Below are 15,776 nucleotides of genomic sequence, written 5' to 3' on the forward strand. Positions count from 1 at the left end.
CTCACCTCTGGATTCTCAAGACAGGTCTGACACCAGCACACACACACCTGGCCAGTATGGTAAACCCAAATTGCATCAGAAAATCAGTATTGGTCTGCTTGTGACATTCCCTACCTACAGGAACATTGGCAAGCAAACATCTCAACAAATAGCAGGAAGTCCTGCGGGGACTGGGCTGAGTGTCAGCCTCTCCCCACTGGAGCTACAGGGAGTCCTGCTTGCCTGTCACCTGGCCTTCAGCGCCCTCCTTAGGCATCTTTCTTCCTTTGCAGATCAGCGGTCTGAGTGCTACGTTTGCAGAGATTTTCTTGGAAATACTCCAGAGCAATCTTCCAGAAGGAGTCCGGTTGTCAGTGAGGGAGGTAGGTGCCAGTGTGGAAAGAGGCCCCTGGTGGCCTGCGTGTACTCACAGTGAGGGTCAAGAAGTCAGTGCTGCTTGGCTTTTGAAACAACAGAGGAATGTGTATCTCAGCTGCTGTCAGGAGAGCTGTGCAGCCTGGTGGCCCTGTGACCATACTCTAAAGCCTCTGAGGTGTCAGGGATGATGCTGTGTGTACCACAGGAACTGGCCTCCATCACAGCATCCTGACATTAGGGACTGAGCCCATTACCTCCAGATTCTCTCCTTTCAGGTAGCTGAAAACCAGAAACATGTTTTTAGATTATAAACAGTATAATGCAATGGTTCTCAACCTTCCTAACACTGTGACTCTTTAATACAGTTCCTCATGTTTTGGTGACTCCCAACCATATAATTATTTTTGTTGCTACTTTATAACTATAATTTTGCTACTGTTATGAATCATAATGTAAATATCTGTGTTTTCTGATAGTCTTAGGCAACCCCTGTGAAAGGGTCATTTGACCCCCAAAGGGGTCATGATCCACAGGTTGAGAACCACTGCATCAGAGCATTACCTTAGACATTTTCTAGACTGCCAAGGCACGGTTATAGCTCCATTGAATGTATCTGGTAAAGAATGAGAAGCATGCAGAAATTAGCAACATTAGCCCAAATACTGGGTGTTAAGTCTAGTTACCATGACAATCCTTCTCATGACACAGTTTCCATTAGGTCATGTTAGCCTGGTGTCATTGCTTCATCCAGCTCGCCTTGTTCTGTGCATACCTGTCTGGTGGTTATTTCAGTTTCACAGAGATCTGTGTATGGGGTGAGAACGTGCTGGTTGTTCTAAAAATACTACAGTCCTTGTGCATGTAATCCCAGAACTCAGCAGGCAGAAGCAGGAAGATTGAGGTTTGAGGCTAGCCTGGTCTATGTAGCAGATTCAGGGTCAGCCTGGTCTCCATACCAAGATTCTGTCTCAAAAAAGCAACAAGGCTGGTGAGATGGCCCAGCATATAAAGGTACTTGTCCCCAAACCTGACAGCCTGAGGTCAGTTCCCAGGACCACATGGTGGAGGGAGAGAACTGACTCTCAAATGTTGCCCTCTGACTTCCACATGGGTAACCGTGCACACACACTCCACACACACACACACACACACACACACACACACACACACACACGCACACACGCACGCACGCACGCACGCACGCATGCACGCACGCACGCACACACAAAATATAATAAAACAAACAAAGTTTCTAGACCATATGGCTCAGTGGTAGTGTTACCTTGTATGTGGAAGGCCCTGGTTCCCAACATGATGTAAAACCAAATAAAAACCAAAAATAACTAGAAAACTTCTGTTGTGATACTTAGAGCACCCTGTTTACATATCTGTCTTGTTTCAGCACACTAAGAGGAAGTGTGATTCAGCCATGATTGCTGGTACTCAATTCAAGTCTGGGTCATGCTACATACTCATTGAGAAAGGGCTGGCTGTGAATGACCCTGTGCAGAGCTGCCCAAGGGCCCTTTTTGGATGTGTATGGGTAATAAAAGTTCTGTAGTGATTGCCATTTTTTTTCTTTCCTTGTTCCAGCACACCGAAGAAGACTTCAAAGGAAGGTTCAAAGCTCGGCCAGAACTGGAAGAATTGTTGGCCAAGTTGAACTAAACACTGTGAGCCCTTTCATGCCATCATCGGTCTCAGAGAAGTTCTTCCTGCTTGATCAGAATAAGCAGGAGAATGAATGCGTATACTGGGAATGCCTCCTGTGTCTGTGACATGCTGTGCTTGCCAGTTCCCACTTACCTTAACAAAGCCTAGGGTATTCTCCACCTAATAAAAATCTGCTGTAACCACTGTGTGTGTGTGTGTGTGTGTGTGTGTGTGTGTGTGTGTGTGTGTGTGTGTGTGTGTATGTATATGTGTTTGTGTGTATGTGTGTGTATGTATGTGTGTGTGTATGTATGTGTGTGTGTATGTATATGTGTGTGTGTGTATGTGTCAGTTATCCTGTAAACTGTCTTTAAGGAATTCTGTTTCTCCTTGTCTAAACATGTTCTTATTCCACCATACTTTTTCTTTTTTTTTGTAGACCAGGCTGGCCTCGAACTCACAGAGATCCACCTGCCTCTGCCTCTGCCTCCTGAGTGCTGGGATTAAAGGCGCGCGCCACCACCACTTTTTCAATTAGAGTGAATCCATCCTTTAAAGCAATCTGGTGTAAACTAATTGTTTATTTGTTTGTCTGAGTCAAGGTCTCTATGCAGTCCTGGTTGTTTTGGAGCTTGCTATAGAGATTAGGGTAGCCTCAAACTCACAGAGATCCACTGCCTCCTTACCCTCAACTCCCACCCCTAAATGCTGGGATTAAAGGTGTGTGCCACCGTGCCCTGTAGGAACTCATCTTTTGAAAGAACATGGCATGGAGTTTTATAATGAATTAGCGATTACAACTTTAGTGAACTCTGTATTCGTCTGTTTTCTGTTGCTATAGTGAAGTTCCTGGGGCTGGGTTCTTTATAAAGAAGAAGATTCAACCAGTTGTGATAATACACACCTGTACTCCCAGCATTTAGGAGGTAAAGGCAGGAGGATTAGGAGTTCAGGGTCATTCACAGGTACATAGTGAGTTCAAGGCCAACTTGGGTCACATGAGACTGTATCCACATACATACATATGTACATGCATACAAGATATTTGCTAAGTGTAGTGGTGTGTATCATCCCAGTGTTCAGGAGATTGAAGCAGGAATATTGCAAGTTAAAAAAAAATGACCTTGATCAGGGGCCAATAAACTGTGATCTGTTAATCAAATCCTGTCTTTGCCTATTTGGGGATTTTTGTTTGTTTTTTCAAGACAGAGTCTCACTGTGTAGCTCTGGCTGTCCTGGAACTCACTCTGTAGACCAGGCTGGCCTTGAACTCACAGAGATCCACCTGCCTCTGCCTCCTGAGTGCCACTATACTTGGCCCTATTTTTGTTCTATAAGAACTTATTGTGGGGCTGGAGAGATGGCTCAGAGGTTAAGAGCACTGGCTGTTCTTCCAGAGGTCCTGAGTTCAATTCCCAGCAACCACATGGTGGCTCACAACCATTTGAAATGAGATTTGGCACCCTCTTCTGGCCTGCAAGCATGCATGTAGGCAGAACACTGTATACATAATAAATAAATAAATCTTTAAAAAAAAAAAAAAAGAACTTATTGTGGTAACATTTACATACCACAGAACTAGTGATTGTAGGCCTAGAAAGATGCTCAGTGGGTAGGGATGCTTGCTGCCAAGCCTGGTGACCTTAGTTTGGCTCCTGGGACTCAAAAGGTAAAAAGAACCAATTCCTGAAAGTTGTCTACCCAAAACAAGTAAGTGTAATAATGCGATCTAAATCAGCCATGTAGCATATTCACAGAACTGTGTAACCACCACTTCTTGTGGGGTCCAGCTTCCGTTTAGTCAGTAAAGGTAGTTGGGAGAGAGCCATGATCATCTGTCCACTCACTGCTGCCTCCCGCTGCACTGGTGCTGCAGTGGGGGAGCCGAGCCGTTACACAGACACCGGCTGTCTTGTCCATTGGAAACGTTGTCAAATCTTCGGCTAAATCATTGTTTCTCAAACTGTGCTCATCAGGGTCTCTGCGTCAGGGTTTTTGAACACTATTCACTCAACTGCCATAGAGTTTTTCCGTCCTGTAGGTGAGGAGCAAAGGTTTTGACTTTGCATCTTACTGTTTCCCAGACGATGATGCTGTTGCTTGTCTGGGAACTTCTAGTCTAGGTGACTCCAGCGTGCCTGCTTCTCTGAGTATCAATGTCTTCCTGAAGAAGGCTGTCTTTGTTTTTGGTTTTTTGAGACAGGGTTTCTCTGTGTAGCCTTGGCTGTCCTGGAACTCACTTTGTAGACCAGGCTGGCCTCGAACTCACAGAGATCCGCCTGTCTCTGCCTCCTGAGTGCTGGGATTAAAGGCATGTGCCGCCACCACCTGGCTTATCTTTTTTTTTTTTTTAAATAGTTTTATTTTATTATCTTACTGTGTGACTGTGTGCTGGTACCCTTTGTGGTCAAAAGAGGATTTCAGGTTCCGTGGGATTGGAGTTACAGAGGGTTGTGAGTCCCCGTGTAGGTTCTGGGAATCGAACCTGGGTCCTCTACAGAACATCGTGTTCTTAACTGCTGAGCCAACTCTCTGGACCCTAGAATAACTTACTGAGCCAGATCTTGTGCTAGGTACACTGTAGCTCTCACCCCCTTACTAGGTTCTCAGGGTATGCGTGTGCCTGGGATCCCAGCTCACAGGAGGCAGAAGCAGAAGAGTTTTGCCAGTTCCAGGCCAGCCAGGGCTACATGTCAAGACTCTTAGCTCAAAACAGAACAAAACCAAAAACCAAAAAATATCACGAAGGGTAGGCTGTCAAGATTGCAGGAACCCTTAATTAAAATGTTCTACTAGGGGTGTGGGGGCGGGGCTTGCCGCCACTTCTGACAACCCGAGTTTGATCTCACAGTAGAGGAGAGAACTCCCACAAATTGTCCTGTGACTTCCACATGTGTGCCATGACACACACTTGGCCACACATATGAATATGCACATGTATGCACACACAAATCAATGTAATTTGAAGGTTAAAAAAAAAGGATATTGGAGAAAAAAAGCTCTGAATTTAGATACTGTGCTCAGCCAGGCAGGATACCCAAGCAAACTCCGCTGTGAGTATAGGCAGAATTTCCCAGTGAAGATTGATGTTCTGGTTGTAAATTGCTTGTTGCTGAGTTCTATCTATTGGGAAATATAGTAACAATATCTAACAAGGAGTATGAGGTCAGGGGTATATAACAATGTGAAGATTCACAGGTAAATAAATGCATGCACATGTACACATATGCGTGTATACACACACACACACACACACACACACACACACACACACACACACACACACGCGCGCGCGCGCGCGCGCGCGCGCGCGCGCTCTGCTCCCATAGCGTGTAGGCAGTGTCACATGCACTCCATTTCCAAACCTGGCAAACAGTCTTCTGGGTGCCCAGACTTCCTATTAACCAGTATGTGGAAATCCTGGACTCTGTCAGGATTTCATTAATTGACAAAAATATTGTCACCAAAATCCTTAGGAGCCAGCCAGCAGCCCGTGTGACTCAGCAATGTCAGGCTAAGGGCCTAGAAAGCACGCTTTGCCCAAGGTCACAGGACAGCTCCTGGCAGAAGGCAGCAGGCCTGTTTCCCATCATTCCTTGGTTCCCATCAGCACTGAGGGGTGAGTCAGCACTGAGGGGTGAGTCGGGCTTATCTCTTAACAGGAGGCAACTGGACTCTGTCACTTGGGAGCACTTGTGTCCCTGACCTAGTTCATGATTTGTCCTCCCCCGGAGTCAAAAGGCCTTTGTTACTCTGCTCTGGGAAGTGGAAATGGCTGTTAACATTTGTTCTGTCCTGGTCAGAGTGACAGGAGAGCGTCTGACCACTAGATCCTCAGGGCTCTGAAAGAGTCACAAGCATCACTGGACTCTGCAGAGGGGGGCTAAGGAGAAATGACTTCCTTAGGATCTCATATAATGAAACCAGATCGAAAGCACATCTAGCTGCAGGTTGAAAATGCCTGTCTCTTCCTCCTTGAAACAACCTTTTGTTGTTTGTTTACATTTCAAGACAGGGTTTCCCTGTGTAACCGCCCTGGCTGTCCTGGAACTGGATTAGTAGACCAGGCTGGCCTTGAACTCACAGACCTTTATAAGGGAAAAGCAGATGTCCTGTGTTGTACCCAGCTTCTGCACTCCTTCGAGGCCCCTTGTGAGGTGTTGATCCTGGTAAGCTATTGTAACCTCACTGACTTTATGTTTTCTGACCTGCAAGATGGGATCATCCCTTCTAGGGGAGTGGGCGGCAGGCAAGAGCTCAGTGAATGCTAGACTCCCTTCCCTCTGACCAGTGCCTGCTCCAGCTCACAGTGCCCGGCCCCACGCACATTACTAGGACTTTTAGAAAAGACTTTTATGTAGCTCAGTAACTTCCAAGGACAGCATGCCTGAGTCAGAAGGGCAGTTTCCCTAGTTAAGGGCTTAGTCCTTTTCCTCTGGTTGAGGATGCCTTGCTTTTCTTCCTAGGATGCCTGGGAACTAGCCAGTTGTAGATTCTGAAACGGTATATTTTAGTCACAGAGAAAAGGAGTGAATGTGTGTATTTTGGCCATTTGGGAACAGCAGCAGTGCTGAGACCCCTGGTCGCCCATTGCCAGGGCTAGTGGATTCAAGGAAGGAACGGTGTCTGAGTATGCATTGGCCATGTCTGAATTAGACCTGCTGGAAACCGTAGGCAGAAGTGGCCAACGTGTCTTGTGTTGATTTCATCTGTGCTTTGATTTCTTTGTGGTGTTTTCCCCTCCACATGACTACATCACTCTGACCTGCAAAGCATGAAATGATTTACTTAACTCTACACTTCCCTGGAACAACTCATTCTCTTAGAATAATAGCTGCTAAGCAGGAGAAGTCCCTCCACTTCCCTGAAGCTTTAAGGCCTGGCTGGAGCAGAGAAGGGAGCCCCTGCTTTCTCTGCATAGGTGATTTCAGTCTGGACTCACTCCAGGTCTCCTCAGGTTTCTGAAGTCGGCAGCCGAAGGATACTGTCTGATCACTTCACCCGAGGGCGGGTAGGAGGGGGAGGACCTTGCTTATAAAGTAAAACACACTACAGTACATTTTTGTGCCAAGCGCAAGGCCAAATGGCCAGACAAGGACCTTGCAGGGAGGAGCTAACACGAGTCGTCCCTAGGCCTAGTCAAGAGGGCACCCAGCTAAGAAGTCTTGTAACTAGAACTTTAGGGAAAAGTCCCCTAACTCTGGCAACCCAGGCAGGCTAGCCTTGGCAGCCCATCCAGTAAGACAATTAGAGAGACTGATGGCTGTGGAAAGGCAAGGGAGATTTAGTACACTGGGAAGAAGAACCTGTTTGACTCTGGGAACTGAGTTGGGCTTTGGGTTTAAATAAAAGAATTGGGGCAAGAGGTCCGTGTAATTAGACCGTTCGTTCACAGTGTAATTGCTTTGATCGTTGCCTCCGCTCTAGTTCTGTAACGTGGTCTGGAAAAGTCTTTGGGGCTGGAGAGGTGGCTCAGCAGTTAAAAGCACTTGTTCTTGCAGAGGACTCAGTTCAGTTCCCAGCACCCACACCGTGGCTCACAAGCATCAGTAACTCCAGTTCCAGGGATCTGATGCTCTCTTCTGGCCTTGGTAGGCACCAAGTACACACACATATATATGCAGGCAAAACATCCATGCATATAAAATAAATCTTAATTATAAATTTATAAAGGCACATGCATTTAATCCCAGCACTCAGAAGGCAGAGACAGGTGGATCTCTCTGAGTTTAAGCCCAGCCTGGTCTACAGAGTGAGTTCTGGGACAGCCAAAGCTACATAGAGAAATTGTCTCGAGAAACAAAACAAAAAGTCCTTGTTTGGATGGACATGCTGATTCTTATACGATCTTTTCATTTATTTGTGTTTGTTCAGACAGAACTCATTCTATACCCCAGGCTGGCTTACTACTCCCAGTATGTAACTCAAGATGACCTCAAACTCCTGGCAATTCTTTGACTCCACCTTCTAAGTGCTGGGATCTGGATGTGAATCCCAAGGTGTCTGGTAGGAGATGATTACTTCTGCTCCTGTGTAGTCGGACTTTCTGTGTCCCACCAGCCAGCTCCCGAATCACCACACAGAGACTTATTATGAAAGGTTGGCCAATAGCTTAGACTTGTCTCAAACTAGATCTTATAACTTAAATTAACCCGTTTCTTTTAATCTGTATTCTTTTATGTGGCGTGGTTACCTTTACTTTGTAAGGCCCATGTGTCTCTCTGTGTCTCCACCCTTCTTCTTCCCAGCATCCTTTGTGCCCGGAAGTCCTGCCTAGCTATTGGCCATTCAGCTTTTTATTAAACCCATCACAATGACATTTTAAAAAATATGTATTTATTTATTATGTATACAGTGTTCTGTCTGCACACCAGAAGAGGGCACCAGATCTCATTATAGATGGTTGTGAGCCACCATGTAGTTGCTGGGAATTGAACTCAGAACCTCTGGAAGAGCAACCAGTGCTCTTAACCTCTGAGCCACCTCTCCAGCCCACAGTGACATATTTTTACACAATATAATCAAATATCTCACAACACTCCTGGCTGTGACCTCACCATTGTGGAAATTACTCTCAACTGGGTGAGGGGAATGTCCTGTCCTGTCAGGCTATGCTGTTCCTAGAATGCAAGGGGGACTCGGTTTAGTGACAGGTTTAAGACAGTGAATATCCCTGTGCCTTCAGCCTTAAAGGGGGATGAGGTGGGTTAGGTAGATGTGTGAATGGCTCACGTGCTGACGCAGTCACTCAGGAGTAGAACCCAAAGGGGACAGATACAAAATGGAGGCAGAGATGCCAGGCTTTCCCATCCTGCTATTAGTGACCTTGAGGTCCAAGTGAGGAATCAATGCTTTTTAGCTAGAGCAGCTTCTGCGTTCCTGTTACAGTCTCTATTAATGCCTGGCATCACACCTGCAGGGATGACACAAAGCTTCCTTAAGGAGGCGTAGATCTTAGGGTGGTGTGGACCACCTTTAAATCCAACTCAGCTGTGGAAAACAGAACCAAAAGCCAATCCAGATAACTATGAGTGGCTCTCGTGGCTAATTTCCTTTTGTAAAGATCTGACAGAAGCAATATTTTAAAAGTCAATGCGGTTATTTGCTGTGTTAAGCACTGTATTGGACACTGAGTATCTACACAAGAACACAGAGCAGAGAACAGCTCATGCTTTAGAGAAAACTAGGTGTGTTCTTCCTCAATCTGACCTTTGTTTTCTCTGTGATAGAGTGCTGTGAGGGTTAGCTGAGAAAACAGAAGTCAGGGCAATGTTGAACACAGTGGTGAGGTCAGACTGTCTCCAAGCTCCTCAGTGGTGTTAATCCACTCAACAGTCTGAAGAGGAGAGCCTACTCTGATTAGTTTTAAGGCTTGTGAGGGTGTGTACGTATTGTTTTATGTGTGTTAGCACATGTGTGTGCACTGGCATGTGGAGCTGAGAGGATGAAGTCGGGTGTCTTCCTCAGTTGCTCTCCACCGTGTATTTTGAGACAGGGTCTCTCTTGAACCTACAGCTCACTGATTCAGCTAGACTGGCTAGCCAGTGAGCTCCAGGGATCCTCCTGTCTCTGTCCCCCAGAGCTGAGGTTACAGATGTCCCTCTGCTCCCAGCTTTTTCACAGCTGGGGATCTGAACTCAGGTCCCCATGCCTAAGTGGCAAGCACTTTGCTCACTGGGCCATCTCCTTAGCAACTATATGTACATTTTCTTTCTTTCTCTCTTTCTTTCTTTTTTTTTTTTTTTTTGTTTTTTTGTTTTTTTGTTTTTTTGTTTTTCAAGAAAGGGTTTCTCTGTGTAGCTTTGCGCCTTTCCTGGATCTTGCTCTGTAGACGAGGCTGGCCTCGAACTCACAAAGATCCACCTGCCTCTGCCTCCCGAGTGCTGGGATTAAAGGCGTGCGCCACCACTGCCCGGCTGTACATTTTCACCAAAGAGAAAACAGGTTCTAAAATGTACCTTAATTTGCTCAGAACCACACAGCTGTGACTGTCATCGCTAGGGTTCGAAGACAGTTTGCCACAGGGTTGAGAGCACAGACTGGACCTGAACTGCCTGAGCTAGGGACTTAGAACACATTAGTTATCAGCACTCAATGAATGGCGGTAATTCTGTTACCTGTTCACGACCACTCCGTTTTCTTTCTTTCCCCCTTTTTTCAGTGCTGGGTATTGAACCCAGGGCCCCCTAGACGTGAGACAAGACCTTTAGCTTAAACTCTACCTTTCCTCAGCTACATTCAATTTTCTTAGCAGGACTAGGAAGTAGGAAATGTCCCCCGTTTAGTTAAAGAAACAGGTGTGTGTAGTAAGAGTCCTGTTGGCCCAAATACAGTTCATGCCTCACTCAGTGCTGGCTAGATAGTATCTCAAGGCCCGTGTGTTACAGGCTCATCCCCAGACCGACGCTATTGGAATATGGCAGAAGCTTCAAGAGGTAGGGTCTTGGGAGATGTCTTTGGGTCAAGGAGGGATACAACCCCTTGAAAGGGACTGTAGGATTCTGGACCCTTTGCTCTTTGCTCCCAGCCATGAGGTGAACTGGCTGCCACCACCACATGCTCCTGTAATAAAGTGCCGCCTTGCCACAGGCCCAAAAGCAATGGAGCCAACTGGCCGTGAACTGAAATCTCCAAAACTGTGAGGCAAAGTACCTAGCACACCTTTCCTGTTTCTAAGTTGATTCTCTGAGGTACTTAGTTATAGTAATGTAAGCTGACACATCATGGTTTGAGCTGGAGTCCCTGAAGTTGGCTCACTCTGCTTAGGCAGCAGGGAAGCCATGCCACTTACTAAGGAAGTCCTCTCTGCTGCTATCATGTGGCTGTGTCCATGGCCTATTATTTTTACATCAGCTAATAATTTCTACATGTGATGGTAGAATTTAATGATATTTCTACTTTAATGAATAAAAATAGAAATCTTATTTTCAAATTTTATTTTTTTAGACAGGGTCTCACCATGTAGGCCTTGCTGGCCTGGAACTCACTATGTCGACCAGGGTGTCCTCATAGTATGTCACATGTCTCTGTCTCCCTGGTGCTTGGGAGTGAAGGGGTGTGCCACCATGTCCAGCTCTTTTTTTATTTATTTACTTACTCATTTTTGCAGTGCTAGTGACTGAACCTTTGTGCCTGCTAGGTGACCGACCGCTCAGCCCCTGAGCTACACCTAGCATACTTCAGCTGTGAACGTTGATCTTTTTCCAGGCTGTAGATAAGCCATACAGTCTCCGCGATGCTGTGGGTGGCTGGGATCCTGGCTCCCCTCAGCCACTAGGATAAAGAAGGGGAACAACTGACTACATTGTGCTATGCTGCTAAGCTATGCTGATCGGCAGGCTGGGGTGGTAAACATTTCGTTTGCTTGCTTTTTGAGATAGTCTACAGTCTGTAGCCCAGCCTGCTCTTGAGCCCAGGAACGCTATCCTACTGTCTCAGCCTCCCTTGCTGGGATTACAGTGTGAGCCAACACTCCCAAGCTCATGTGCTGTTTTATTTTGTGATGCTGGGCAGCACACTGAGGCCGTGCCCTTTCACTGAGCCACAGCCCAGCCTTTAGTTATTGTTTATAATTCTAAGACAGGATCTTGCTATGTTACCCAGGCTGGCCTCTAACCTAGAAGTCTCTTGTTTCATGCTTAGATTTTTTTTTAACTGCATTAAAATAAATAAATAAATAAATATGCTACTGCTCAATCACTGTAATTGTAGAGGAATGGGTTTCATCAAAATATTTCCACATATGCCTCTACTACACTTCAGTTTTATCCCTCTTCCTCCTACTCCCTCACTCAGGGTATCTTCCCCTTCCCTCATGGTACACCATCTACCTAAATGCATTTCCACTTATGATGGGAGTTTATGGGGACACAGCCCCACTGTAAATCATGTAGACACATTCCCATCACAGATTTGAATACAGAGCAACTGTGTTCCTTACTGATGGGAATTTACCCAGATAGTGCTGCAGGACACACAAGCACATGCATCTGATGATGACATGTATTCAGTAGAGGCTCTCTTATGAAATGGATTTGTACATTTTAGGTTTTTTATATTTAATTTTATTCCTGAGATAGGTTCTCACACTGTAGCTCTGGCTGTCCTGGAACTTAATGTAGCTCAGACTAGCTGCAATCCTCCTGTTTCAGTCTTCCTGAGTGCTATGATTATAGGCATGTGTCACTACATAACTTGGTGTATTTAAATTGTATATAGAGCCCACCAAATTGTCCTCCAAAAACTTAGTGATCTCCTCACTTAAAGAATATATCTGTTCCTGTTTCCATCAATACTGGTCACTTTACTTGCCAGCAAGATCAGCTAAAACTTTGTCCCCTCACCCCCTTCCCTAAAATTTCTGCACACAAGGCTCAAAGTAGGTTTTAGGGTCTACCATACTTCAGACTTGGACTGCTAACATATAGATGCCTGAGAAATGTTTGTTAATAATGATTAAAAAGCACCCCAGCTTCTGTAGCAGGGTCACCTTCCAACCCCCTTCCCATTCCCAGATGACTTCCAGGGACATGCAGAAATAGATTTGGTGGTTTCACTGACTAAAAATGAGAAGCAACTGTTGATGCTGTAAACAGGACCCAGTACCCCAAAGAAGGCATTATCAGCTCTGTCAATCTGTTGTCAAGTAGGAACATAAGCTCCATGTTGATAGTGGTTCCATTCTTCCAAAGGTCAAAGTCTGTATTTTAATGTTAAACATACTTCCAAAATGTCAGGCAAGCTTTGTGTGTTGGTTAGGCTAGGGGCAGACTCTGAATCTGTTAGTCCAACAGAGCCTGGAATATGACAGGTATCAGCTAAAAATGTTTCCCTGGTCGGTGTGGTAGCACATGCCTGTAATCTCACTATGTGGGGTGGAGGCAGGAGGATCATGAGTTTAAGGTGATCCTTGGCTATACAGCAAGTTCAAGGTCAGTCTGGACTACACAGATTCTGTCTTAAAAAAAAAAAATGTTTCTCTATTAGCTCCTGGCCCCCATTAAACTGAATAAAACACCCAGAAGTGAGGAAAGATAAAGGTTCTTATGTCACTGTTGGAAACTGAGTTCGCTGTTTGAGTGTGGCTTTATTTCTGCCTCTCACACTAGTCCCTAAGCAACAGGAAGGTCACATTATTCTTTGAATTGCACATTACTAACACACTGCCTTATAAATACTTTCTGTTGTTAAATTTGTGACTGAAAAAAGAAGGCCTGATTGGGCAACCAATTTACCTTTAGGTTGTGAATTTACTTAGAAAGTACTTGGCACACTGACTCGAGGTGGGGCAGGGGAAGTGGCCTATATCCCACTTGTTTTAAATACAAACATTGGTGGAACAGGAAAGACGAAGATATGTATGATCTGACCATAGCGTAAAACAGCTCGTGGAGACCGTCATGTGCAAATGCCTGGTGTCTGGCTTTCACCCCAGTCCAAAGACTGTCCCCAGATTTTATACCTCCTGTTGCACACTTCTACTACTTAGGGTTGCCTCTTCCCAGGGTCTCTGTGGGTGCTCATTTCTTCAGGGGCGGCCTGTGGGGGGTGGTTTAGGGTCTCAGTGATGGGCGCTGGCTTGCTCTTTCCTCCTCTGCAGTTCCTCCCGCCGCCTCGCCTGCTGTGCACTCATGCAATCCCTGAACGCCTGCACTTGTGGCTGGCACTGACGCCAGTCCTGGTGCTGGGCCATGCACTCCTGCACTGCAAAGTGGGAGGCAGCACAGCCAGAGCGGGTGATCAGCTGGTCCAGCGGGTCTTCTTCCTCATCATCTTTCTTCATCGGCCGGGTCCGGTTATGGCCCTGTGGGACTGAAGCTGACATCCTGAGGAACCTAGAGTCAACACAGACGAGGTTAAAGTACAGGCAGGGTTATACACATCTTCCTGCTCATAAACAGTCCAGTCCAGACTGCACAGTGAGGCCTGCTTCTATGCCTGCCTCCCTTAGAGACTAAGCTCCTGAAGGTCAAATACTGACCCTGATTTACCAGAGGGCCCTCCAGCACGAAGCCTGGCAGAGAGAGGGCCTGCAGAATGGTTTGAACAGAGCTGAGATAAAAGTATCTAAGCTCAATGGAGTCTGCTAGTACGATGCAAAGGAAAGGAAATGCTATCTTTTTGAAGAAGCCATTTCTGATCTACCTCAAAAGAACCAGCCTTTCTTCTTTCCTCTAGAAGAAGAACATCAAACACGTGGAAGGGAATCCAAGCACATGCAGGGCTGACACATGGGAGGAACTGAGAGTTCAGTGTCGCTGTAGCACAAGCACATGGAGGCTGGGGCAAAGGATGAGGCTGGGGCATGAGCTGCTTAGTCAACGATACCCTAATGTGAGGTGTTTTCACCCAAGAGCATCTACTTCAGCAGGCCGCAAGGAGAAAAGGCTTCAACAGAGATGACGTCACCTCTGCACACACTTTGTCACCATGGCTGTAAAGGAGCTGAAAGGACTTAGATGCCTCTTCTCTGTCTCGTTCATTAACCGGCGGTTACTAAGAGATGTGTGCCAGCTACTATGTTGAGAGTGTACAAGAGACAGCTCCTGCCCTCACGGAGTTTACAATTTAGGCAAGTAAACAAGCAATTCACAACAGTATATACATTCAGCTGGGAACACAATGGGCAGGAATAAGCCTCAAAGACTTTCTAGACCAGTGTTTCTCAACTGGTGGGTCGCGACCCTCCTGAGGGTCAAACGACCCTCTCACAGGGGTCACATATCAGATGTTTACATTGCGATTCATAATAGCAAATTTACAGTTATGAAGTGACAATGAAATGATTTTATGGTTGGGGGTCACCACACCATGAGGAACTGTATTAAAGGGTCGCAGCATTAGGAAGGTTGGAGAACCACTCTTCTAGAGGAAATGACTTCCAGGCTGAAATTCAAAGATGAATAGAAGTTAGCCAGACATGAGAAAACTATTTCTGGCTAGAGGTAGAAAGACAGCATTGGACACACGGAAATCAAAAGTTCGGTGACTGGGCTGAAGGCGTAGTTTGGTGGTAGAGCAAATGTACAACATGGGAGAGTCCACTGAATTTGATCCCCAGCACCACAAAACCATAAAACACTTCAGTGACTGGAGAAAACAGTTGAGCAGGAAATGAAAACTGGCGGAAATGATTAAATGATTGACCAGCAAAGCTTTGCAGTCCATGTTAGGAGTTTAAGACTATTATGAGTTCAAGGAGTAAGGCACAGTGGAATGAAGCACTCCATCTCTATATAAACCTCACTTGTATAGAGGCACAATAAAAGGGGAAATGGTTTTGAAACACACTGGCTGGAAACCTGCCTCACTGGGAGGAATCACCAGCAAGTCTCACACACACACACGCTTTAGGATTCACTAGGTAGACTCAGTAAACGTTACTGCCCTCGGTATTCCTTGAATGAAACGACTTCCACCCATGTTCTGAGATAAGGGCAGGCTAGATGGCTGACAGCTTGCCCTGCACTTCTGGAAAGGCATGACGATGAGGTGGAGGCAGAGAAACAAAGGCATCCAGGTCCCTTGAAGCACCTCTCCCAGTGCCGGGTCCACTGCGGCGATACCCACAGTGCCTCTGGCGCAATGATGCGTGCGCAGTGCTCACCCGCGGATGCCGAAGAGCGTGCCAGCACGTTCCGCCTCAGATGCCTAGCTCCGCAGGCACTGAGGAGTCTCGGGCTTCTCTCTGCAGGAAGCGGACCAGCGTGGGAGCGCACACACGGAAGTATGGAACCCTCTGCGCTTTCTTATTGGTGGGCTCCATG

At 46.2% G+C, this 15,776-nt stretch overlaps 2 protein-coding genes across 2 annotated transcripts in view; one reads left to right on the forward strand and one right to left on the reverse strand.

Annotated features, from left to right (window-relative positions):
* Mrpl48 (mitochondrial ribosomal protein L48) overlaps positions 1-2,214 on the forward strand; it is a 65,659-nt gene extending 63,445 nt beyond the window's left edge. Inside the window, exons 8-9 of the mRNA XM_052760192.1 lie at positions 273-362; positions 1,951-2,214. Of these exons, the coding sequence (XP_052616152.1) occupies positions 273-362; positions 1,951-2,025 (165 nt within the window). The 3' untranslated portion in view covers positions 2,026-2,214. The remainder of the gene's footprint in view (positions 1-272; positions 363-1,950) is intronic.
* Positions 2,215-13,076: 10,862 nt separating this feature from the next.
* LOC128125208 (cytochrome c oxidase assembly factor 4 homolog, mitochondrial) lies at positions 13,077-15,728 on the reverse strand. The gene is made up of 2 exons (XM_052762365.1): positions 15,617-15,728; positions 13,077-13,844 (listed from the first exon to the last, which is right to left on the reverse strand). The coding sequence occupies exon 2, from the start codon at positions 13,832-13,834 to the stop codon at positions 13,571-13,573; it is 264 nt and encodes an 87-aa protein (XP_052618325.1). The 5' UTR covers positions 13,835-13,844; positions 15,617-15,728; the 3' UTR covers positions 13,077-13,570.
* Between the last annotated feature and the right edge of the window lie 48 nt (positions 15,729-15,776).

This window comes from Peromyscus californicus, unplaced genomic scaffold, assembly GCF_007827085.1.
Source record: "Peromyscus californicus insignis strain IS unplaced genomic scaffold, ASM782708v3 Scaffold_4__1_contigs__length_199733344, whole genome shotgun sequence".
Taxonomy (NCBI): Eukaryota; Metazoa; Chordata; class Mammalia; order Rodentia; family Cricetidae; genus Peromyscus; species Peromyscus californicus.